This window comes from Macaca nemestrina, chromosome 5, assembly GCF_043159975.1.
Source record: "Macaca nemestrina isolate mMacNem1 chromosome 5, mMacNem.hap1, whole genome shotgun sequence".
Classification (NCBI taxonomy): domain Eukaryota; kingdom Metazoa; phylum Chordata; class Mammalia; order Primates; family Cercopithecidae; genus Macaca; species Macaca nemestrina.
Genome location: NC_092129.1, coordinates 115,574,517 through 115,600,228, shown reverse-complemented (window position 1 = coordinate 115,600,228; position 25,712 = coordinate 115,574,517). Strand labels below are relative to the sequence as shown.

General features: G+C 39.5%; 1 protein-coding gene and 1 long non-coding RNA gene across 10 annotated transcripts in view; one reads left to right on the top strand and one right to left on the bottom strand.

The window, feature by feature from the left end:
* Positions 1 to 5,628: 5,628 nt before the first annotated feature.
* On the bottom strand, positions 5,629 to 6,256 carry LOC112426288 (uncharacterized). Its single transcript, XR_011623633.1, has 2 exons — positions 5,984 to 6,256; positions 5,629 to 5,864 (listed from the first exon to the last, which is right to left on the bottom strand). It is a non-coding gene; the product is annotated as an uncharacterized lncRNA (long non-coding RNA).
* A 5-nt stretch (positions 6,257 to 6,261) lies between these two features.
* The window catches only part of LOC105479484 (family with sequence similarity 135 member A), a 135,071-nt gene continuing 115,620 nt past the window's right edge, over positions 6,262 to 25,712 (top strand). For 7 of the 9 annotated variants that reach the window (XM_071096902.1, XM_071096896.1, XM_071096892.1 and 4 more), the window contains exons 1-4: positions 6,262 to 6,500; positions 8,063 to 8,148; positions 20,473 to 20,566; positions 22,347 to 22,462. In XM_071096902.1, the coding sequence (XP_070953003.1) occupies positions 22,386 to 22,462 (77 nt within the window). In that variant the 5' untranslated portion in view covers positions 6,262 to 6,500; positions 8,063 to 8,148; positions 20,473 to 20,566; positions 22,347 to 22,385. Of the gene's footprint in view, positions 6,501 to 8,062; positions 8,149 to 20,472; positions 20,567 to 20,604; positions 20,745 to 22,346; positions 22,463 to 25,712 lie in introns of all 9 variants that reach the window. The other 2 variants (XM_071096897.1, XM_071096891.1) reach the window with 1 other exon arrangement.

Genomic DNA, 25,712 nt, shown 5'->3' with positions numbered 1-25,712 from the left:
TAGTACAAACAGAAAACAAGCAACAAGATGATACATTTAAACCAAAACATATCCATAAATACATTAAATACAAATGATATAAACATATCAATTACAAGCCAGAGATTGAGACCTCCAAGAAATCCACTTTAAATATAAAGACAAAAGTAGGTTAAAAGTAAAAAGATAGGAAATTATATATCATAGTAACATAAATCAAAATGAAGTTGAAATGACTGTATTAATATAATACTAAGCAGATTTCAGAGCAAAAAATTTCACTAGGGAAAATGAAGGCCATTTCATAATGGTGTATTATTCATATAAATTCATTGAGAGGACCTATCCTAAACAAATATGCACTTAATAAAAGGGTGCCAAAATACATGAAGTAAACATACATAAAACTACAAAGAGAAATGCATAATGCCTACTTTGTTGAAATTTTGTTATAAGGAGCAGAAATGATGTATGTTAAGTATCAGGACTAGCACTCAGCAGATGATAAAGGTTCAATATGTTATCTACTATTACTAGTATCAGAAAACTAAAAGATATTATAGTGGTTTATGCAATGCTTAAAGTTTTACTCAACTTTTGTTTTTGCTGTAAAATGTAGATTTAAAAACCTACAGATTACATTAATTTCCATTCACATTGTACCTTAAATCCTTTTCTCCAGTCTCACCAGAAGAGATGTTCTTTTTGTTCAAGTTTGACTTTTCCTTGGACTACAGAAGCATTGTGAAAGAGAGAAAATATTTTGAAAGAAAGGTCAGACAAGACATGGAAATGGAATGGACAGGAAACTAAAAAAAAGGGAAGCATCAAATATAGCTGTATTAGACATAAACATGGGAACAGTAGACACTGTGGACTACTAGAGGAAGGGAGGCAGTGGAGTACGGGTTGAAAAACTACTTGTTGTACGATGCTCACTACCTGGGTGCAATATATCCCTGTAACAAATCTGCACATATACCTTCTATATCTAAAATAAAAGTTGAAATTAAAATACGTGTGTGTGTGTGTGTGTGTGTGTGTGTATATGCTGGGCACAGTGGCTCACGCCTGTAATCCCAGCACTTTAGGAGGCTAACACAGATGGATCATCTGAGCTCAGGAGTTCAGGACCAGCCTGGGCAACATTGCAAAACTGTCTCTACTAAAAATACAAAAATTAGTCAGGCATGGTGCTAAGAGCCTGTAGTCACAGCTACTCGGGAGGCTGAGATGGGAGGATCGCTTGAACCTGGGAGGCAGAGGTTGCAGTGAGCCAAGATCATGCCACTGCACTCTAGCTTGGGTGATAAGAGATCCTGTCTCAAAAAACATATATATATATAAAATATATCTATGTATATAATATATATGTATATATAATATATAATATGCATATATAATATGTATATATGAAAAGGATTTTAAAAGATAAAGAAGTGAAAATAGAACAAAAGAAAAGAAAAAAATATATATATGGCAGTGAGGTTCTAGGCTTAGTAAATGGGAGGGGAAGGGGTATTGACAGAAACCAGAAGTTTGGCAGAGAGCTAGATCTGTGCATGAAGGAACGCAGGATGAGTTTGGGATATGTTGAATAAGAAGGTATAGCAGGATAACAGGAAAAGTGATACAGTCTGATACGAAGCAGAAGATATGGGGCTAGAATTGTTTTAAAGATCAAGTCTCAAGATATAAATGTATGAGTCATAGGAAGACTGAGATAGTTGCCCTAATGTGTTTGCTGTCAAAGAGCAAATGATTATTAGTATAATGTTTAAAAAAAAAACCACAGTAAGCTTCAGGCATACAAAGAAGAGAATAATTCAGAAATCATTTCACTGCCGTCACTTGATACTAGTTAATTATACTTCACAGGAATGATTCAGTGGGATGGTGGTAGGAGGAATGTTTCTGTCTGACAGACTGACTCCAATGATCCAAGCAGACATGCTGTCTTTGGGAACCCTAGGTAACCTGAATTGCAACCAAGAAGTCACTATTTGTCCCTTTATAACAAAATATAACAAAAACTACTTTGAACTTTAATAGACCAGGAAGCATCAGGGTTTTTTTTCTGTATTATTACAGTCTGATATGGAGTATATGTATTACATAGAATGAGACTCTGTCTTAAAACAAAAACAAACAAAACATCATGAAATAATATTACAACATTGTTATGAAGTAATACATTTGCCCTTCTGGTTTGTAGCTGTTACTAACCCATAAAGGAAGTCCTATAATGAAACTTTGTTCTGCTGTTTTATATTTCTTGTTAAAGTAATAAACCTCCTAAAAAACTTTGAGTACTGTGGGCATTCACCCAAGTATCCGTAAATGATAAAATCTATACTCTGCCTGGAGACAAGAGTGAATGCCCCAGAAGGAGGTTTAATACTTTATTATTACTTATCACACTTTATTAGAGTACTCTAATTCTTACAAAAAAGAATTCAGAATTCCCTGTATGAAATGCCAAAAATAATCACATTGTTGAAAAAAGTTGTGGAATAACTTTGACTATATCTCATTTTTAATTTTCAAATAATGACCATACTTACAACAGGAATATTTTAAAAATCATAAAGCCCAGTAAGGAAAAATACAGATTTTTTTTTTTTTTTTTTTAGTAAATTAATGTTTAGCATCTGACAAATATGAGACATCCTTCATGAGGCTATTTCCTTTCTTTTTTTTTTTTTTTTTTTTTGAGATGGAGTCTTGCTCTGCCGCCCAGCCTGGAGTGCAATGGTGTAATCTCGGCTCACTGAAACCTCTGCCTCCGGGATTCAAGTGATTCTCCTGCCTCAGCCTCCGGAGTAGCTGGGATTACAGACACCCACCACCACGCCTGGCTAATTTTTGTATTTTTGGTAGAGCCAAGGTTTCACTATGTTGGCCAGGCTAGTCTCAAACTCCTGACCTCGTGATCTCCTGCCTTGGCCTCCCAAAGTGCTGGGATTACAGGAATGAGCCATCGCGCCCGGACTTCATAGGGCTATTTTCAAATTTACAATATTCATTTCTTCTACTGTCTCAATCTTTAGCTGAATCAATGTTGTGCAACTGAGAAAGGGAGAGATAACCTGATCTTTGGATTACGAGAATACTCCACAGTTAGAAGGGTTTAGCAAACATTCAAAAACACTTCATGCCAAAGTTAAATTATGTAAACCAATTACAAGATAGAAAGGATTCGAAATCTTACATTCCTTGAGCACAACATAGATTGAAAATGACACATATAACATAAAATGTTAATGTACATTAAATGTGACACAAAACTGTTTATTAGCAGCATAATGGGTGACAAGAAATCTGGGATGATAAATACGGGAAGTAAATTTAGAATCAGGAAATTTCTACACAAATTTCTAAAGGAATTCAAATTGTATATAATGTGATTATCTTCTCATATGTGAGAGAAAACAGACCTAGAGAAGGTAAGACACTCTCAAGATAACACAGTATAATGAAGACTTTAGAATTAGAACCAGGTAATCTGACAATTAGATCAGTGTGCTAAATCCTCTAGTAGTCTGTACCTCAGCAGATGGCATAAATTTTCTTATTTCTTATGGTTTTTGTTGCTGTTGTTGCTGTTTTTTATTTTTGAGAAGGAGTCTCACTCTATAGCCCAGGCTGGAATGCAGTGGTGCCATCTCGGCTCACTGCAACCTCCGCCTCCCAGGTTCCAGCGATTTCCATGCCTCAGCCTCTGGAGTAGCTGGGAATACAGGTGCCTGCCACCACGCCCGGTAATTTTTTTATTTTTAGTAGAGATGGGGTTTCTCTGCTAAACCCAGGCTGGTCTTGAACATCTGACCTCAAGTGATCTGCCTGCCTCGGCTTCCCAAAGTGCTGGGATTACAGGGGTGAGCCAAAGCAGTCCCAGGTGAATTTTCGTATTTCTTTAAGACATTATTTTATATTCGTCTATCAATAGATAATTACCAGGAACTCTTGCTAAATCTCTAGGTTAGTTAAGTGCTCCTCTTCTGGGTTCCCAGACAACCCTGTACCTACCCCAATTTTAACTATGTAGGAGAACTTGTTTTTTTTGTTTTTGTTTTTACATGCCTGTCTACCCCTACTAGACTGCAAACTCTGAGATTTTAGACTAACCGTTAACCTTCATTATATCCCTCAGTAACTAGCACAGTATTTGGCAAACATCTAATAAACAATAAAAATATGTATATAATGGTTGAACTGATTTGACTTTTTTCGAAGGCGCACCATGATCCTTGTCAATTTCTCCAGCCTCACATCCGCAAACAGTGGCATAGAAGTCTTAGTTTTAGTTCAGCACAAAGACCAGTTTCTTACGTACAGCTTTTGTTTAAGCAATCCTTTTCCCTTTACTCCTCCCAACCGCCACAAGACATCCCACTTCAACTTTCTGGAATCATTTTCTCCTAGAAGTTTTTCCTGACTCATGACCTCTTCCCAAAGTTGGATTAATGCTTCTTCTGAGCTCCAATAGCTCCCTGTGCCTTTATCTCTGCACTATACACATTACATCATAGGGTAATACTGCAAACACTCCACCCAAGTTCTTTTGCATTCATGTTGGTATCTTCCAAGATTAGCACACTGCCTGGCACATAGCAGATGAGTTAACAATGTGATTTGAATAAAAAGAACTCGGAACAGGGAAAGAATCTTGGCACACAGTGTGGGCCACATGGAGTGCACGGAGGTGGAAATGCAAATAATTGGTTGTTTACTATATTCTCCTAAGACATGGCTGGAACTAAAAAAACAGAAAAAGCCTTTCCAATTTTGAGGCTAAAGTTCAAGTCACAAAACAAGCAACAAAAGCCTGTTTAGCAAGGACAGTAAAATGGTACAGGGCTATAAAAGAAGGGACAAATTAGAATTCAGGAAAGCAGGCCATTCATACAAATGCAAATAGATTGGTTCACAGGATAATGGTACACCCAATCATGTAAAAACTGGTACAAGCCGGGCATAGTGGCTTAGGCCTGTAATCCCAGCACTTGGAAGGCAGCGGAGGGTGGATCACCTAAGGTCAGGAGTTCAAAACCAGCCTGACCAATATGGTGAGACCCCGTCTGTACTAACAATACAAAAAGTAGTCGGGCGTGGTGGCATGTGCCTGTAGTCCCAGCTACTCGGGAGGCTGAGACAGAACTGCTTGAACTCCGGAGGCAGAGGTTGCGGTGAGCCGAGATCACACTACTGAACACCAGCCTGGGCGACAGAGCAACACTCTGACTCACAAAAGGAAAAAAAAAAAAAAACTGGTGCAAAGATGAAAAACAATGGTTAAATTATATATTCAAAACCTGTCCCCCAAATGGCCTAGGTTACAAGACATCACCATTACTTTCAAATGAATGCACAAAGCTTTTCCCTTCTAATTCTTACTGTGGTAAAATATACATAACAGAAAATTTACCATTTTAAGTGCACAGTTCAGGAGCATTACGTCCATTCATTATTGAGCAACCAACACCACTATCCATCCTAGATGCATTTTTAACACACGAGTCGCAGCCGAAATTTTCCTTTCATTAACTCAGCTTTAGCAACATACCGAACTTTATGCACTACAAAAGTTTTTGCCACCTAAGGTTCAGAAACAGGGAAGAGTGAAATAAATCAATGATCCTTCATGGGTTTCTGTTAATGGAATGTAACAGCGAAAGGCTTCACTTCATCAGCCCCCTCCCGCCCTTTTTGGCGTCATAAACCGAGAAATAACCAGATCAGCACCCATATCTCCCAAGATGCAAGGACCGGGTCCCGAAAGGCAGTTGTCCCGCCCCAGCGCAGATCCCCTGCAGCCTCCTTTCCTACCGCACAAATCGACTAGCGCAGGAACCGGGCTCTCTACCCGGGACTGCACCGAGGAGCTAGAGAGAAAGGGAGAAACAACATTGTGAGAAAAAAGGCTAAAGTTCTCGAACTCCCTCTTTTTGCCCTCTTCTTGCTCTCTACTCCTCCACCTCCAGGTTCCATCCCTTAAACGCACAGGCAAGCCCCTTTTCTTGGACGCGCGCTTTTTGTTGACGCAACTCTCCCGTTCTCGCGGGAACTTGGGAACGGGAGCCTGGTAGGGCGGACAAATCTCTCGAAATCTCAGTAGGCGCTGGAGCTGGAGGGGCAACTGAAGCTCCTGAAGGGCGGGGCACGGAGCTTGAAGGGGCGGGGCCTAGCCTCAGAGAGGGGAGGGAAGAGGCGGGAGGAGGAGGTGAGAGAGGCCGGGGGCGGGGCCGTGCGGCCGGGGACCTGTTGATCGCAGGTATTGCCGGCTGGCCCGGACTCCCTCGGGACTGGGGCGACTGCGCATGCTCGCTGGCCGCGCTGGGCCGGTAGCCTAGCCGCGGTGACGAACCGGCTCCGCGGTTGCGGTGTTTGCGGTTGCTGTGATGGCGATGTGAGGGGGCCCGGGGCGGGATGGTGCTGACCCGGGTAGGGCCGTCTTCTTCCAGCTGGACAACGAGCTCCTCCGTCCGACAGGCGGGGGAAGAGGCCGACCCAGGCGAGAGGTAACCCCCTTACTGTCTCCTCTGGCTCCCCCGACTCCCGACACCCATGACCCCTCCCTCCGTCCCTCTTTCCCAGGGGCTAGGAAGGAAGCGGCCTCCTCCTCGTCCGCCGCTTGCCCGCCGCGGCCCCTCACCCGACTGCTGGCGGTCGGAGCCTGGCCCCGGCCCCGCTGAAGGTCGGCGGGGACGGCTGTGCGGAGCGCTCTGCGGGAGGCGAGGGGCCGCGGCGCGCTGCTCTCCCGGTGCCCGCGGCCTCCCCTGCCCCTGCGCTCGTCTCTCGACCCGTTCTTCCTGAACCTTGCGCCTAGCGTGTCCCTGCCTTCGCCTGCCCTTCACCCCTACTCCATCTTCGTCGCTCTGTCCCTCCTTTACCCGCTTTCGTGGTTCTGCTTTTTCATCCCGCGCCTCCCACGTGCCTTTTTGCCTTGGTGGTCCCTCCTTGGGAAGCCGCGTATCTCTGTGTTTCCATCCCTAGGCTGACTCCCCTGTCCGGAGCTCCTTACCCTGGCCGACCAGGTGTCTCACTCTTGTTACCTCCATAATTTCTTCCTTGGTTTTATTTTCCTCTCATCCACCTCCTTTGGGTACTTCCTCCTGGTTCCCTTTTTGTTAGTTGCCGATTGTGTTTTGCTTTAGCATCGCTTTGCACTGGAGTTCATTCCATGCCCCATCTTACCTTCGGAAACCCTCACTCCCTTCGCTTTCCTTTGGTACCCTGCTTCATCGCTTTCTGCCTGATGGCCACTATCCTCCCGTCCTTTTCCATCGTGGACCCAGTGAGTCTCTAATCTTAATTTTTTCCCCTCCAAAACTCTTCCACCCTCCCCCTCATTTGTATAAGTCAAGCCTCTTAACTTCATTCTATGTTTTACTTATTAAATCTCTGAAGACTTCTTTGTGTCATATCCTTCTAGTCCTTGCTGCTTTCTGCCTAAGCTAGGTATCCACTCAATGTTTCTAGTTCATCTTCCAGTTTAATAACATTTCTTCTTTCTTTACCGGTTGGTGGAAGTATCATCGAAAGAGTGACAATAAATCGGTTACACTTATTGATTAAAGCTTTAATTTCTAAGAATTATGTTTACCTGACATGCCTGGAAAAGCAACTTGAGTACAGACTTCATGAAACTATAACGGGTTAAGACTTGTTAAAGGTTGACCTGCAAACATACACTTAAAATTTGGAAATTTTCTTGTCCTCCATTAGGTGTAGCTGCCCAAGAACTAATCTTAGATGAAATTTAACAGAATTTATTTTATAAAATGTATTATTAATTTGTTTTATACATTTGCTATTGCAGTTGACTGCATAATTTTACTGAGAGTCTCTGTTCTCTAATAAATGCATACAATTTCTGCTACCTTTAGAATTAGTGTGCTTATGGGAGACATACGTGAGAAAAAGAACTTTCTAAACGGTTTTGTAGTTTTTTTCTTCCATTGCACTGTGATCAAGATTTTGCTTAAATACAACTTCTCTTTACATAAATAATGGTATAGTGTCTTATTTTGAAGGCATCTGCTGAAGCAATTATGTTCAGTGAAGTTTGTCTTTATTGTAGGTTTGAAGATCAACTGGATTATGTATTTCGTTCTGGAATCTCAAAGCAGTCCACAAACAAATTCTTCCTTACGTTGTCTGTGTCAGGTAGGAATTAAGTTTTCTGTTTCTGTTTTAAGAAGGGAAATACCAAGGCAAAAAAAAATGTAGTTCCTTATTCAAAGTAATTTAAAGTAAAACTAGGAGGCTCTGGTGTCATCAAACCAACTTCTTTGAGAAGAACTAGCAATTGTTGTGTATAGTAAGAGATGATGCACTCATCAGCTTTTAAGATTTTTTAAAAATGAGTTTTCAAATGCAAATAAAGATGACTGCGGCTTCTCAAGGAAGCTTGCACTTCCTTCAAAGCCAGGTCTTTTTATTTTTAGGTAAACATTCATTTAAAAAAAGTAAATGCCTACAAATTCTTGCTGGTATTTTTAGTGAGTAGGTTCCTGTGCTCTTAGAAATCAAATAAGGATTTGTGGTGGACAGCAGACAGAAGACTAGAATTTCTAGTCAGAAGATACGAGCTCTTACGATGACTCATGACATTAGTTTGTAGAACCCACTTTACCTGTGTATCTCAGTGTGTCCAACTGTAAAGTATGGATAATAAAGGTGGCCTCCCAGTAATCTCTCAATAGCAAAGCAAGCCCTAATCACTTAAACATGCTTAGGGCCACCACAGATAAAAATTTGCTATATAAATACTTAGTTTTTATCTCTTTAATTTTAGACTATGTAGTAAGTGTCTAAAATTAGGTGTAGCTGCCCAAGAACTAATCTTAGATGAAATTTAACAGAATTTATTTTATAAAATGTATTATTAATTTGTTTTAAATTAATATTTAAAACAATATTAAATCCCAAATCGAACAGATTTCTTTTTTAAATTTCAGACTTCTGTGAAAAGTCTAGTAGAATGCTAGTGAACTGTGGACTAGCATTCTATTAGACTTTTCTAATATACTAGATAGATGTACTAAATAAAATGACCTGGCTTTGAAGGAAGTGCAAGCTTCCTTGACAAGCAGCAGTTCTAATGTACTAGAGTTTTCTAATTAGTGCATTAACTAATGTATGAACATTAACTAATGTTCATACACAGTGAAACAGACACTGCAGCATTCAGTATGTAAAACAGATATTTCTTTTGTTTGCCATGAGTTGACACTGGAAGGAAATATAAGAGTTACACCTATATCTTTAGTTACATCCTTAATTTTCTGTTTTATATTTTTATTTTGTTTACATTAAATAAAATCTTTATTTTGTTTACATTAAAATCTTGTTGTGGGGGCTGTTAGGGGATAGAAAAGCCAAGGATTGCCTTTGCTTTGATTTTAGGTATTGAGGAAAAACTGCTTAACATTGAGTTTTTTATATGTACATGTGTGCATTTAAATAAATGGATGGAGATGAGGGCATATATATTTGAAGTGTTTTTTTCATGAGTTGTTTGTCAGGAAGAAGGTTTAGAGATGACTGGGAATAAGGTGGGGTGTGGCTCATGCCTGTAATTCTAGCACTTTGGGAGGTTGAGGCAGGAGGATCTCTTGAGGCCAGGAGTTCAAGACCGGCCTGGGCAACAGAGTGAGACCCTGTCTTAATTAAAAGAAAGAAAGAGGAATTAGAAGCAGAATGGTGATATAGAAGAAAGCATTCTTAATGGACTCAGTGGTTTTTCAGAAAAGTTACAAAGCATAAGTGATTAGGCAGGTCTAGGTTTTTCAGAAGGAATAAAGTGAAACAACTCCACAGTAGGTTTACAGTTTATTTTTAAAGATTGGCAGTTGGTAACAGGTACATACGTGGTTATTGATGATGTGCTAAATTTAAAATAAATATTAGCTTCTTTTTTCTTAAGAGAATGTAAAAGTATCAGGCATATTATACCATTAAGAGACATCTCCTACTTGAGTAACTAACCCTTCAGGTAGTTCTTATTTTGATGAAAAAAATTTGATGAACTCTCTCTCAACCAAGAAACCATTCTGAGAAAAATATAGCATATTTCCTTTTATGGCATTAGGTCTCTATGAGATCACCCAGAATATAGAACATGTTTCTAAATTGTGTTGTGAATATATTGATAATAGCCTGGGAGTGGGTTTTTTTGGTTTTTCTGGGTTTTTTTGGGGGGGGGACAGAGTCCCACTGTATTGCCCAGGCTGGAGTACAGTGGCGGGATCTCAGCTTACTGCAGCCTCTGCCTCCCGGGTTCAAGCAATTCATGTGCCTCAACCTCCTAAGTAGCTGGGATTACATGCCCAGGGCACCACACCGGGCTAATTTTTGTATTTTTAGTAGAGATGGGGTTTCGCCATGTTGGCCAGGCTGGTCTCAAACTCCTGGCCTCAAGTAATTCGCCCACCTCAGCCACCCAAAGTGCTGGAATTACAGGCATGAACTACTATGCCTGGCTGTAGTCTGGGACATTTCTGTTAAGTGTTGTGAAATGTTCTTTTGCTACAGGTCTTAATTTAACCTGAACTAGAATAGGTATTCCTTTATTGAAATGCCCTTGAGGTTGCCTATAGGATGCAGCTGTTTCATTCATGATGGGTTTTAGAGCAGTGTTAACTATGACACTTGCTCTTTGATGTCTTCAGATTGCCAGCAAGTCATGGGCTTACATTGGAAATACTGCTATCTATAAATGTCTGAGCAGCAAGGTCAGGCCTTATTGGCAATAAAAAATATAAGACTGTGGAAGCCTATATACCCTTTACCATCTCTTTTATCTTTTGGAATTGAGAATCCCAGATTTTTAGAACAGCCTCAGGTTTACTCTATTTGGTATCAACAGAGAAACATACAACTTTTTAAAACATTGTTTATCTTACGTTCTAAAAAGCTATCCTCATTTTCTTTCCTTTGAAAGATGTCCTTTCTCACCCTCTCCACCGAAGAGAAAAAGTTAGTCTTCTACTTTTTTCTTAAGTATTTCTATAATTCATGCAAAATGGCATATGTCTGGCCCTTATGAGTTTATTTTGATGAGTGAGGAGTGGCTGCAAAAGTTTCTAGACAAGGGATTTTCCTTACCTGTGCCCTTTAGTGTAATGATTCTGATAAGCTCACCTGTGCTCTGAATCACTTTTTAAAATGAGATAATGTTTGTGACGAAAGTTGTGTATGTGAATGATTGTGGGGCAAAAGGAGGTCATGAGTGATGATGATCTACAGAGTGAGGCAAGTGACAGCTGGCTTGGTCATTTTATTTAATTAATTAATTAATTTATTTATTTATTATTGAGACGGAGTCTGCTTTGTTACCCAGGCCAGAGTGCAATGGTATGATCTCAGCTCACTGCAGCCTCCGCCTCAAGGGTTTGAGTGATTCTCCTGCCTCAGCTTCCTGAGGTAGCTGGGATTACAGGCGCGTGCCACCACACCCAGCTAATTTCCTTATTTTTAGTAGAGACAGGGTTTCGCTATGTTGGCCAGGCTGGTCTTGAACTCCTGACCGCAGGTGATCCACCTGCCTCGGCCTTCCAAAGTGCTGGAATTACAGGCATGAGCCACCGTGCCCAGCCTGGCTTGGTCATTTTAGAGCAGGGATGTAATCCAGTGACTGAGCATGTTTAGTCCCTGCAAGAGGGAGCTTACAAAGATGGGCAGGAGGTCAGGGCCTCAGCCAATCAAGAAGGAAATTGAATGTAAATCAAGAAATATGACTATAACTCAGATATTCAGACTGAACCAAACCAATGCAGACCTAACCAATTCAGGTGGCCAGAATTTATACCATGTAGCATGTTTAGGGATGCAAGACTAATCCACATGTCACTGGCTGATTGTTTGCAGTTTACTACTGTATGGTCTGACTTGGTCAAGATTAGCTCAAAGACCGTAAGGCCCAGTGCTTATGTTGATTGGAGTTCTGTGCTATAGGTGACTGGGATTTAGGAAAGATGGCGTCTAGGTGTACCTTCAGCCAAGAAACTCATTTTCCTACTCCCTTGGATCTGCTACAGAACATGACTGTTACAATAATATTTTGTTATTCACAAGAGAATAGCATTCTCAAGATTTCTAAGAGTATTCCTGTTTTGGCCAGGTATGGTGGCTCATGCCTGTAATCCCAGCACTTTGGGAGGCCGAGGCAGGCAGATCACAAGGTAAGGAGTTCAAGACCAGCCTGACCAATATGATGAAACCCCGTCTCTACTAAAATTACAAAAATTAGCTGGGCTTGGTGGCGCATGCCTGTAGTCCCAGCTGCTCGGGAGGCTGAGGCAGGAGAATCACTTGAGCCCTGGAGGCAGAGGTTGCAGTGAGCCGAGATCGTACCACTGCAATCCAACCTGGGTGACAGAGCGAGACTTCATCTCAAAAAAAAACAAAAAGTATTTCTGTTTTGGGCTTCCTGCTTATTCCTTTAGAGAAGGCCCAAGAACATCAATGCAAAATTAGACTACCTAGTATTAAATGTACTGCATTAACCTCCTTCTAGATTTAGAACATCTCTTGTGTTCCCATCATATTTCTGTTTAGCAAACTTGAATTTAATTAAATAGTACACCGATTACATGTTTTCCCCTCGGTTGGTCTCAGATCTGGAATGTCAGTCTCAGTTCCCACATATTGTCGTAGTGTGAGCCCCTCATCTAATTGTGTGTGAATCTGCTGTTCCTTCATTTGGTATCAGTTCTCATATGTCTCTCTTAATGGGAGCCTCTCATTAAATTGAGTGAACATTTCAAAGTATGTATATTTTTTGCATGACATGGCCCCTGAATCCAAGTTTACTACATTCTCTGGTGTTCAGGTGAAGAAATCAAATTTTTCTTAAAGCTAAAGGAAAAAGTCTGAATATATTGTGCTTAATGAGAGTGATATATTCGTCGCCAACGTGAGGCCTAAGGGATTTTTAAGGATTTTTAAGTCGGTCTGTAGGCTGCTTTTGCCTTATGTGGTATCTTTTGGGCATCATTATTCAGATTATCAGTATTAGGGGCTTTGAACCCATTTGTTTCATGCATGCTAACTTGGAAGTAGAATTAAGAAACTGGAGCTGTTGTCACCATAGTTTATGGAAGTAGTACCTTTTTTCCTTAGAGTGACAAAGGGGAGTGACTGGAATCTCCAATTTGTTCAACTTCTTTACCGTCTAGCTTAGGAGAAAGAACATCCTCAGGGCATCTGTGGGTTCATAATTCAGGAGTCAAGGCTGTTCCCTAATTTCTGTGAGAGAATCTGATCATTCCCTGTGGTTTCCAGTCCATCTTGAGGGACCTCTGAGCTGTGACTCTTAGTTTCGGATGTGTCCATTTCCTCTTTTAGGTTCTGAAGCGCTCATGAATTCTGACTATGTACAAGATAGTTAATTTTTTAGGATCACTGTGGATAGTGCAGCAACATCTCCCACATTTTCCAGATATCTATGCCCGGACTCTCCTCTGTGGATATTGGATGTAACTCAGCTGAGCTAATGGGAGCGAAGATCCCTGTAAGTCTTAGAAACTTTGTATGGTTTTATGTACCTAGTACTATATTTGAAGGAGTTAACTATACACTCCAGCAGTTAAAGGGATGGCCTGGTATTCCTAGACTATGCTATCCAGTAGAAATATGTGAGATGTATAATTTAAATTTTTCTGATAACCACATTTGAAAAATTAAAAATAAACAAGTAAAATTAATTTTAATAATAATTTAATCCATATTTCCAAAACATTATTTCAAGATGTGACAAATATTTTAAAAACATATTAATGAAATATTTATGTTCTTTTTTGTACTAAGTCTTTGAAATTCTTTGTATACTTTATATTTACAGCATACCTCAGCACACACTACTTTTTTTTTTTTTTTTTTTGGAGACAGAGTCTTGCTGTATCGCCCAGGCTGGAGCATGTGGCACGATCTCAGCTCACTGCAGCCTCAACCTCCTGGGCTCAAGCAGTTCTCCCACCTCAGCTTTCCAAGTAGCTAGGATCACAAGTGTACACTACCACACCCAGCTAATCTTTGTATTTTATTTAGAGACAGGGTTTTGCCATGTTGCCCAGGCTGGTCTTGAACTCCTGAGCTCAAGCAGTCTGCCTGTCTCAGCCTCCCAAAGTGCTGGGATTATAGGTGTGAGCCACCATGCCTGGCCCACACTACTTTTTTTTAGTGTTCTACATTTTTAACAATTAAGGTAAAATGTAATCTCACCAAAACGATAAAGCTATGTTTAATGGAAAAATATTTTACACTGCTTCTGTGTTTGGATTTTAATTTAAATTAATTTAAAATTAAATAAAATTAAAATTCAGTTTTTCAGTCACAGTAGTCACATTTCACTTGTTCAGTGGACACATGTTACAATGGCCACCATGTTGGACAGAGCAGCTCTAGAGGACCAAGAATGTCTTTCAGATTAATCCATAAGTTTGTTTCTTTGAGAGTAAGCTAACTTTCCCCAAGATATTAATAAGGTAGTTTCAGATTGTTCACCCTATCAGGTTTGATTGACAGAGAAATCAGATCCCTTCTTGTCTCTAAGGGCTTTTCACATAAGTTTCTCACTTAGTTTCAGAGTCATTTCCTGTTTAGGGTCCCCCTCTAGCTTTTTTTGGATTGGTATTTGTAGTTTACTTGGCTGGATTCTCTCTTAGTGACCTAGGATATGACCCAGTAAGGAGCCCCATTTGAATAGACCTCCAGATGATTTCAGTTTTGTGCCACTTTGCCAGGGCCAGTAGAACAAAATGAACAATTCAATCTCAGGTAAGTCAGCTGATTCCAATAATTTCAAAGGCATAGGTTTAAAGTAACAGGTTCCAAACCAGCCAGCAGACTGTGCAGGAGGGTCATGAAACTCTTAGCTTCTGGTAGGTACAGAGAGTTCCTTGCAATGGAGAATCTGCCATGCATCATCTAGGTAAAAGGAAAAAAGCTCTTTCTGCAAACTTCTTGAGAGGACAGACCTGAGTTTTTTTGGTTCCTGTGTGGCGTTAAGAATCTGTGTAAGCCAGAGATTTTGCACTGTTAGCACACAGAATGAATTTGCTCTGTTGCTGAATTTTGTTTGAAATACACAGTTTGTTTTGTTTTTATAACTAGTTGGTGGCATCTAAAATTAAGGAGATTTTACCTTTAGGGACAAAAAAGACTTCCAACTACCTCTTGAAAACTTAGAAGACCCCGATAGTGTAATGCCAGCAAGGACTGACTGGAGCTAAGTAGCCATTGCTCCCTATAGCTGGAAAACAAGTAGTTTATAAGAAGAGAATCAGACAGATCCCCTTTGAATCCAACAGTTCTCTGAATTTTTTTTCCCTTTCTCTCTTTTGCTTGCTCTCCTTTTCCTTTAGTCCCGTCTTTGTATTTTTCTTCTACCACAAAAATAAAAATATTTCTTCTTTTAGGCAGAGGGGAGGTAGTGGAAAACAGATTTATCAGCATCATTATGTATATATCTGTACATGTATGTTTCTATTTAGGGGATAGTCAATACAAAGGAGGTATATTAAAGGAAATTAAGCAGCAACAGTAGAATAAAAAGCACAGCAGGATACAAGAGTAAGGGTGGAAGAAACTGCAAACAGGCCTTGAACTTATACTGATAAAGGAATTTTATCACCAAAATTTGTTCATGCATATTTCTGCTTTCAGTATATCAATGCAATAATTCCTTTCTCCAAGTTGGTTGAGTTTCAAGAGGAGACAGGTAATAATAGTTACTATTTATGGAATCTTTAATACTAATTTATTGTTCCTTAAATATTAAGTTGAGTATGTTGTGCCAGGCAATGGGAATACAGCAGTGAACAGAGTAGTCAGAATGTCCTGCCTTCATGGAACATTCATTTTAGTGAAGGAGAAATATTAAAGACTAATAAGTAAAATATTTAGTATGTTAGGTGGAGATAAGTGCTGAGGAAAAAGTAAAAGACTAAAGAGATATGGTATGCCAGGAATAGAGAATTAATATTTTTGATAGTACAGTCAGAAAAGGCCTAGCCAGGAAGCTGGTATTTGAGTCAAGGCCAGAGGGAAGTGAAGGAGTGAGTCCTGTGGATATCTGGAGAGAAGAGTGTTCCAGGGAACAAAAGTGCAGAGACCCTGAGGCAGGAATGTATTTCATGTGTTCAAAGAGTAAAAAGGAAATAAGTATGATGGGAGTGGGGAGAATTGTAGGAGATGAAGTCAGAGAAGATTCAGATTACATCATATAATTTTATAAACCATTTTAAGACAATAAGATTTGAAGCCACAGAGGGTTTGGAACAGAGGAGAGAGACAAAAACTGGTTTTTTGAAAATAGCCTGAAGAGGGGGAATATATTATTTAGGGTAGAGTAGGTATAGCTGCTGTAACAAAAAGTTACGAGACATAAAAGTCTGAGCAGTCTAGGTAGGGAAGACATTCAGTAATCCACAATTTGTCCATCTTTTTGCTTTACCGTTCTTGAGGACTTGGTCCTAATCTATGTGATCAAAACTAGGGACACCGTCAAGTTGGTATTCCAGCCTGTAAGAAAAAGGGAAGCAGATGAAGTCCAGAGCAAAGAATTTCCTTTTAAACAAGTACGGCAGATATTACATGTTTCTCTTCAGTTTACATTCCATGGATAGGATCACTTGACATCAAGGGAGGTTGGAAAATATAGTCCCAGGCTGGGTGACCATTTGGCTAAGAAGAAGGGAAAACAGACGTGACAAGCAGTCTACCACAGTCTGCCACTTTGGTCTACATTCTACCTATTGATAATATTCCTACATTTCTTCCTTAAGGGAGACAACCCATAGTACCATCCACTAGTTGCATTAATCCAAGCTCTCTGAGAGGCACAGTGCTTTCAGATCTGCAAGTCCAGCAACCTATAAACAAATCACAATTATCTACTCCTCCATCCCTCCCACACATACCCAGCATATGATGGTGGATCAGAAACAGGAAAACAGTAATAAAATCTCCCATTTGGGAAAATAATGAGAAAACTCTTTGCATGAGAATGATGAAGATCCTCACAGTGCATTAATATCCTTAGTTCTGCTTTCTGGTAAGAATGAATGCCAATATTCATTGCATTAAGATCCCTGTCTTTGCTGTCTGGGCGTTTCTTCCTTACATTAACCTCTATGGCCACATCTGAAGTTGATGTTGAAAGTTTGCCCACTTTGAAGGCTATGCAGTTTTCATAGCCTGCTGCTTGCTCGGGCAGGTTTGCCAGCTTGCAAGTTACACAGTCACAAGCTTTTGCACCCTAGCTTATGATTTATTTGACAAATACTATTCTGTCAGAAACATAGTAGGATTCTTACACGTTTCTCTCCATTCAGTTTTCTGTGCCAGTAACTACACCAAAGTTGTTTTCTGGATGTGGTTCTTAAGCCTGCCTTATTTATTTCTGTCTATGCACCCAACATCTTTTGGTGGCCTCATTTTAATGAAGTACATTCTCATACCTCATTTTAATGATCACTGTCTTAAAATTATTCGAAACAACAAGCATTGGTGGGATGGCAGCATCCTTAATCTAATCTTAACTGCAGAGCTGGATCCCTTGGTTTTGTCAAGAATTCCTTTGAGCAAGGCACTGAACCTGATATGGGGTATTGGCTGCAAGGCCCCGCATTTAAGCGGCCTTATTTCTTTCCATCTTTGCTTACAAACTAGCCAATTCTTGCTTGAGTAAACATGGCAAAGAACCACCAACACCCAGTATTGTGGCATTTTTCATCTACTTTTTCTGGGGCTATGGGCTTTTTATGGGCACTAGTTTTGCAGATTATTGTAGCCAACAGTTTAATCAGTTGTTTTATTTCCACGTAAGAGTAGTTATTAGTATCATAGTGGTATGTTTTCCTTTTGCCTGCTACCTAATTACTAAGCTAGTACTGTGTCCGGAATTGGTGGGTTCTTGGTCTCGCTGACTTCAAGAATGAAGCCATGGACCCTTCCAGTGAGTGTTACAGTTCTTAAAGATGGGGTGTCCAGAGCTTGTTCATTCAGACGTTCAGATGTGTCTGGAGCTTCTTCCTTCTGGTGGGTTTGTGGTCTCGCTGTCAGGAGTGAAGCTGCAGATCTTTGTGGTGAGTGTTACAGCTCTTAAAGGCAGCGTGTCTGGAGGTGTTGTTCTTCCCAGTGGGTTCGTGGTCTCTCTGGCTTCAGGAGTGAAGCTGCAGACTTTCACAGTGAGTGTTACAGGTCATAACGGCAGCGTGGACCCAAAGAGTGAGCAGCAGCAAGATTTATTGCAAAGAGTGAAAGAACAAAGCTTCCACAGGGTGGAACAGGACTCAATAGGGTTGCTGCTGGCTGGCTGGGGCAGCCTGCTTTTATTCCCTTACCTGGACCCACCCACATCCTGCTGATTGGTCCATTTTACAGAGAGCTGATTGGTCCGATTTGACAGAGTGCTGATGGGTACATATACAATCCTTGAGCTAGACAGAGTCACAGAGTGCTACTTAGCTAGATACAGAGTACCAATTGGTGGATTCACAAACCCTGAGCTAGACACAGAGTGCTGATTGGTGCACATACGATCCTCAGGCTATAAAGTTCTCCAAGTCTCCATCCAGTTCAGGAGCGCAGCTGGCTTCACCCAGTGGATCCCGCACCAGGGCTGCAGGCAGAGCTGCCGGCCAGTCCGGAGCTGTGCCTGCACTTTTCAGCCTTGGGCTGTCCATAGGACCGGGCGCCATGGAGCAGGGGGTGGCACCCGTCAGGGAGGCTCAGGCCGTGGGGGAACCCACCCACAGGGGGAGGAGCTCAGACACGGCGGGCTGCAGGTCCTGAGCCCTGCCTATCTGCCCATGGCAAGGGAGCCAAACCCTGCGAGAATTTGAGTGCAGCGGGTGACGGGGGCGGGGAGGGGTGGGTGGGAGCGGGATCCAGCACAACCACCGCAGCTGCTGGCCTGGGTGCTAAGCCCTTCACTGCCCTGGCCTGGCGGTGCCGGCTGGCCCTTCTGTGTGTGTGTGTGCGCGCGCGGCCGCCGAGCCCATGCCCGCCGAGCCCACGCCCACGCCTGCCGGAATTCACACTGGCCCCATGAGCCCAGCGTGCAGCCCCAGTTCCCGCCCGCGCCTCTCCCTCCACAGGTCCTGGCAAGCAGAGGGAGGGGGCTCTGGCCTCAGCCAGCCCAGAGAGGGGCTCCCAGTGCCTCAGCAGGCTGAAGGGCCCCTCAAGCGCCACCAGAGTAGACGCTGAGGCCGAGGAGGCACTGAGTGTGAGGGCTGCTAGCACTTTGTCACCTATCAGTACCACGTTTTAGGATTTCGTTATGGCAGTCTCTTAATTCTGATACTAATTTCTATATTAAGGAAAAGACTAACTTACTGAGAGGTGGTATGGGTGCTAGCTGGACCCAAATCCCAAACTATATTTTAAGCATTATACTATTCATATATATATAACATATATATATTTTAAGCATTATGCTATTCATATATATTATATATTACTATATATATTACACACACACACACACACGGGGAGGTGGGGAGAGAGAGAGAGTATACCTCTTCCTGATGGCTAGTTAACTTCTGAGATCAAGAACTTAGCTATACCTCATACTTACTACAATTCCTATACTATAGTAGGTGTTCAGTAAATGTTTGAATGACCGAATACCCATTTTATACCTGAGTAAATTAAAGTATAGAGACTTGGCCAAACTTTACTCAGAATCAAAACCAGAACATAATCTAAACCCTGCACACAAGAATATATGTACAGGAGAAGCTGTCTTCGACCTCATTTCCACAAAATGGGGAATATCTTATATAAAGATAGCATTGTTTGATCTTAGAAATAGTTACCATAAAATCTTTTGATGTGATTATTAAAGTTTCAAATAGCAGTTATGGGAGCTGGTAAAGTCTACATCTTTATGATAGAGAGAAGAAAAACTGTGTCAAAGAGTGAATATGGTCTTTATTCCAACATTTTTAGTACCTAAAATAATTATACCAGGGAAGAAGATAGATTTTTTAAAAATTTAATCAGTATTTGAAATGTGAGGAAAACTATCCATAGCACATTGAAGCAATCATTGTATCAAAATATTTTAAATAATTCTTTATATACACATACATACATATATGCATACATACACATACATATGCATGAAATTTCAGAAATTACCTACTTAAGGAGTTACTTTAAAATGGTGAGTTTCACCTCTTAAAAATTAATGAGCTTTTAAGGTTTTGGGTATTCACAGTGGTTCCTACTGAACTAAGAAAGTACTCTATTTGTTACTGCACTTTGAATTATACGTAAGTGAATCCTTAATAGAGAGATAATAGTTAATGTTGATATTGAAATTGTGAATGAAAAAAAATCTCTAAAACTTATAAGCCTTCAAAGGACATATATCTTTTATATAAATTGAAAATAGTAACTAACAAAACATAGGTTTCCTTAAGATAGACTTTTTTATGTCTACTATTTTGTTTGAGATGTTACTTTTTTTTCTCATAGGGGGAACGATATATTTTTAACAACGGGAATCAGTAACTGGAAGTACAAGATTGGTTACTTAATAATGTTTAAAATGAGGCTTTGATCAGCAGAGGTAAGAATATAACTTTTTTTGCACTTGATTCTTAATAGATTCAAATACTTGCCAAATTTCTATGAAGAACTGATTCAAGAATTGGGAAGATTCTGAGATTTTACCCCACTTGCAAGCTAACAAGTTAGTCTGCCACAGTGTCATGGATGTTGGCAGGACATGAGACTCATGGATCAAGGTGAAAGATGGTTTATGCTCATAGCACTAGCTAGAGTACCAGGTGACACCTGTATGTGAGTAGGTTGTGTTACAGGAGAAGAACCCTTAATTTGGGGAACCTGAGTCTTTTAGAATGGACAATAAACCTGCCTGACTTTTTTCCTCGGAGGGAGGCTTTATCTCTATTATACAGAACAGTAAACAAATCTGCCCTTTGTTCTAGTATAAGACACTATCTCTGGCTTCTAAGATTGTTCGCTATACAAACATCCTTGAAAAGATAGTCTGGAACAAAGGCCGTCTATGTCTCAGCTTGTGAGACGTGCAGAAACATGAGAGGTTTGTGAAGAATTATCTTCCAGCACTTTCTTATTCTAAACTGCTTTTTACACTTATCTTACTTAACAGTCCAAGAAGTTATTTTTAAAATATGTACTGTTGATAAGGATGATTGTTATAATTTGTTTTTAAATAGTGAAAAAATGGAAACTACTGAAATCACCCAACAATAGGGGATTGTTTAACTATAACGTATTCCCAGTGTCATAGTTAACAATTAATGGCCGGGCGTGGTGGCTCATGCCTGTAATCCCAGCACTTTGGGCGGCCGAAGCGAGCAGATCACTTCAGGCCAGGAGTTCAAGAACAGCCCGGCCAACATGGCAAAACCCTGTCTCTACTAAAAGTACAAAAATTAGCTGGGCATGGTGGCGCACACCTATAGTCCCAGCTACTCGGAAGGCTGAGGCAGGAGAATGGCTTAAACCCCGGAGGCGGGGGTTGCAGTGAGCCGAGATAGTGCCACTGCTCTCCAGCCAGGGTGACAGAGCGAGACTCTGTCTCAAAAAATAATAATAATAATTAAAAATAATGTTGTAAAACTACATATGTAGACATATGTGTTGACTGAATAATTAAGTGAAATAAGCAGATGATAAAATGTATATGTGGTTTGATCCCACTATTATTTAAAAATTTTACAAATGCACACACATGAAGAACATACCAAAGTATGTATTTCAGTGGATGGAATTGTGAATGTTTTCTATTTGTGCTTGTCTAATTTCTTTTTTTTTTTTTTTTAACTTCTTTGCAGTTGAATACTTTAGAATTTGTTAATAAAGGAAAAAATCTCTTTCTCTTTTTAAATTTAAAAGTGAAAAGTGATTTAAGAATTTTTTTCTTAAAAATCTTTCATGGGCTTAACTGGGGATTGAAGAGTGTTAATTCTTTTTTTGACTCTGGAGTTACTTATATGTGCAATGTAGCATAAGAATAGAATAATTAGGTATCTTCATTATTTAAAAAAGTTACTATCTATAAGAGATAAAGTTGAGTTTCTTTTAGCAATATGTTGTATTATCACATAAATGTCATCAAGGGAAACAAATCTTAGAAAAAGCATTCTGACAGGACAATCTTAAATTATAGAGAATAGTGCAACTTTAGGAAGTATTCATTCTGGTGCTATTTAGTTGGGTTAGGTTAAGTACACTAAAATAATTTGTTTTCATTTTCTGCCTATATATCATATTCTAAAATACGTATAAATAATAGTATTTTTATAAGTTGGCATTTTTGTTACGCTTCTCATGATTTTTTTTCCCTTTCTTTAACAAAGGTGCTGTTATCAGAATAGTCTTCTGGGTATAAATTAAAAATGACTGAAGTTCAAGCAATGGTAGAATTCTCTGTGGAGCTAAACAAGTTCTACAATGTGGATTTGTTTCAGAGAGGGTATGTATTTTACTGTGAAAATGATATATTTTACATAAAATGTACAGTTTAAATTTAAATTTAATTACATGTTTTTATTCCAGCATATATAAGGAAAGCAATGAACTATATTCAAGTAATTATTTTCTCACATAAATTTTATTTATTAAATAGATACATGAATTTAATGATAATGCTGGATATACTGAACCTGTGTTTATGAATTTGTAGTGAGCCTTGAGAGGACTTTAATGTAAATGTATAAGGTCTAATTTTTGCTCTTTAAAATCTTATAGTATATTGGGAAAAAATAAGGCATCCATACAAAACAACTAAACAGAAATACAAAGCATACATGATGAAGCTTATTTCACTTGATTTTTCTATATCAGTGAATGTAGTTTTATAATATCATTTTTAATTATTAACTATTACACTGTAACATGTTATAATTTAACAGTCACCCACTGTTGGGTATTTCATTTGTTTTCATCTTTTCGCTGTTTCACAAAAACACTGTAACAGTAGTCTTTATCAGTAGTACCTATAAAGCAATTTAATAACTTCTTGGCCTTTTGGCTAAGATCAGTAAGTATATATAAGAGGTGCTCTAGGAATCAACAGAAAGACATATTTCTGATTTAGTATGTAAGAAAAGGCATTATGGAGGGATAAGATCAAAGTATAGTTAAGACTTGGATAGGCAAAGGATAAAGTGAAAGATCGTATTTGTAGAAGAGAACGGTATGATTCAATACAGCCGCATGAATCAAGTGTTGGAAATAGAAATGAACGTGTTGTTTTTAAGAATATTTAGGGGCCAGGCATGGTGGCTCACCCTGTAATCCTAGCACTTTGGGAGGCCGAGGCGGGTGGATCACCAGAGGTCAGGAGTTCGAGACCAACCTGGCCAACATAGTGAAACCCTATCTCTACTAAAAATACAAAAATTAGCCAGATGTGGTGGTGCATGCCTGTAATCCCAGCAACTTAGGAGTCTTAGGCAGGAGAATCACTTGAACCCAAGAGGCAGAGGTTGCAGTAAGCCAAGATTGAACCAGTGCACTACAGCCTGGGCGACAGAGCAAGACTCCATCTCAAGAAAAATTTAAAAAAACATTTTTTTTAAAGAATATTTAGGAAATTGGATATTTTCTAGAAGAATTACAGAAGAAAGTAGTACTTTGTTCTTTATTTATCTGGATTACTATAGAACAGTTAATTGAATACCTGCAACTATTATTACTTTTCTTAATCATATACTGCCACCATTTCTTTGTCAGTACTATCTGAGGTTTCAGGCTTCCACTGGTGGTCTTGGAGTTTATCACCTGAGTGTAAGGGGGGACTATTATAGGTAGTGAATTGAACCTTTTATCATTATGAAAAGACACTGTATATCCTAGTAGCTTTTTGCTTTGAACTATTTTGTCTAATAATATTATAACATCAGCTTTCTTTTAGTTAATATTTACAAGATATATCTTTTTCCATTCTTTCACTTTCAGCCTTTCTCTTTCCTTGTATTCTGTATTAGTTGCAAACAACATGTAATGGGATTTATATTTTTTATTTTCATTTTCTAGGGTATTTTTTGTGTTTTAAGTGGAACATTTAATCCATTTATATTTAATGTAATGGCTGATTTATTTGTGATTATATTCATTCTTTCTTATTTTGTATTTTCTATGTCCTCTCTTCATTTGCTCTCCTATACTCTTTTGTTTCATGTTCTGATCTTTGCCAGTATTTCAGGCTTATTCTTCAAGGGGACATTTGCCTTTGCCAGGTTCTTAGGGCATTACCAATCTAGGGCTAACTTTTGTTTCTTTAATGAAAAGTTTCAAACATAAAAGTATAGTAAACACACAGCTGTCAGCTAGCCTCAGTTACCAAAGTTTTTTCTTCCTGTTTCACCTGTTGTTCCCCCCAACTGTTTTTTCAGTATGTATCTCCAACAGAGAAGGACTTTTGTTTTTAACATATTTGTAAAATCATTATTGTACTTAAATGAATATTTAAAATAATTGCTTGATATCAAATAATCCAGTGTACACGGTTCCTCAGTCATCTCATAAGTGTGTTCTTAATTATTTGTTTGAATCAATATTCAGCCCAAAATTCATAGCTTGCATTTGGTCAATATGTCTTATGTTTTCCAAAATTTATAATTGATGGTTTAATCTAAAGGATTGATTAAATTCCAAGAGTTTTTGAGACGAATCTTCAAGTGATGCTATGTACTTCCTATTGCATTGCATCAGAGGACATGTAATTTCTGACTTTCTCTTTTTTGTGATATGATTGATTCAGGTATTTTATCACCTCATGGACCCATTAAACAGTTCCATATCACTTAATTGATGGTACCCATTGATGATCTTTACCTAGAGTCATTATTTTACTAGGGGTTATAAAATGGAGATATCCAGGGCTGGGCGCGGTGGCTCACACTTGTAATCCCAGCACTTTGAGAGGCTGAGGCGGGCAGATCACCTGAGGTCAGAAGTTCAAAACCAGCCTGGCCAACATGGTGAAACCCCATCTCTACTAAAAATACAAAAAATCAGCTGGGTTGTAATCCCAGCTATTCAGGAGTCTGAAGCAGAAGAATCACTTGAACCTGGTAGGCAGAGGTTGCAATGAGCCGAGATTGCACCACTGGACTCCAGCCTAGGCAATAAGAGCAAAACTCTGTCTCAAAAAAAAAAAAAAAAAATGGAGATATCCAAATTCTGTTATTCCTTATACATTTATTACCTGGAATTCTGTGAAGAATTTTGCCTCATTATTTGGTTATTCTGACATATAGTTTACACAGAAAAGACATAATAAATGTTTTATTATTTCTCCTTAGTTACTTGTTTTCGGACTATTTTGCTGTTGCCGTAGCGTATTGCACGTATAATCACTTTTTATTTTGTGCCAATATGAACTCATGGATTTTCAACATATTTACTGATAATATTGTGTCACTATCAGCCAGGCGCGGTGGCTCACATCTGTAATCCCAGCACTTTGGGAGGCTGAGGCAGGTGGATCACCTGAGGTCAGGAATTTAAGACCAGCCTGGCCAACATTGTGAAAACCCTTTCTCTTCTAAAAATACAAAAATTAGCCAGTGGCACACGCCTGTAATCCCAGCTCTCGGGAGGCTGAGACAGGAGAATTGCTTGAGACTCAGAGGCAGAGGTTGCCATAAGCTGAGCTCGCACCACTGCACTCCAGTCTGGGTGACAGAGTGAGACCCTGTCTCAAAAAAAAAAAAAAA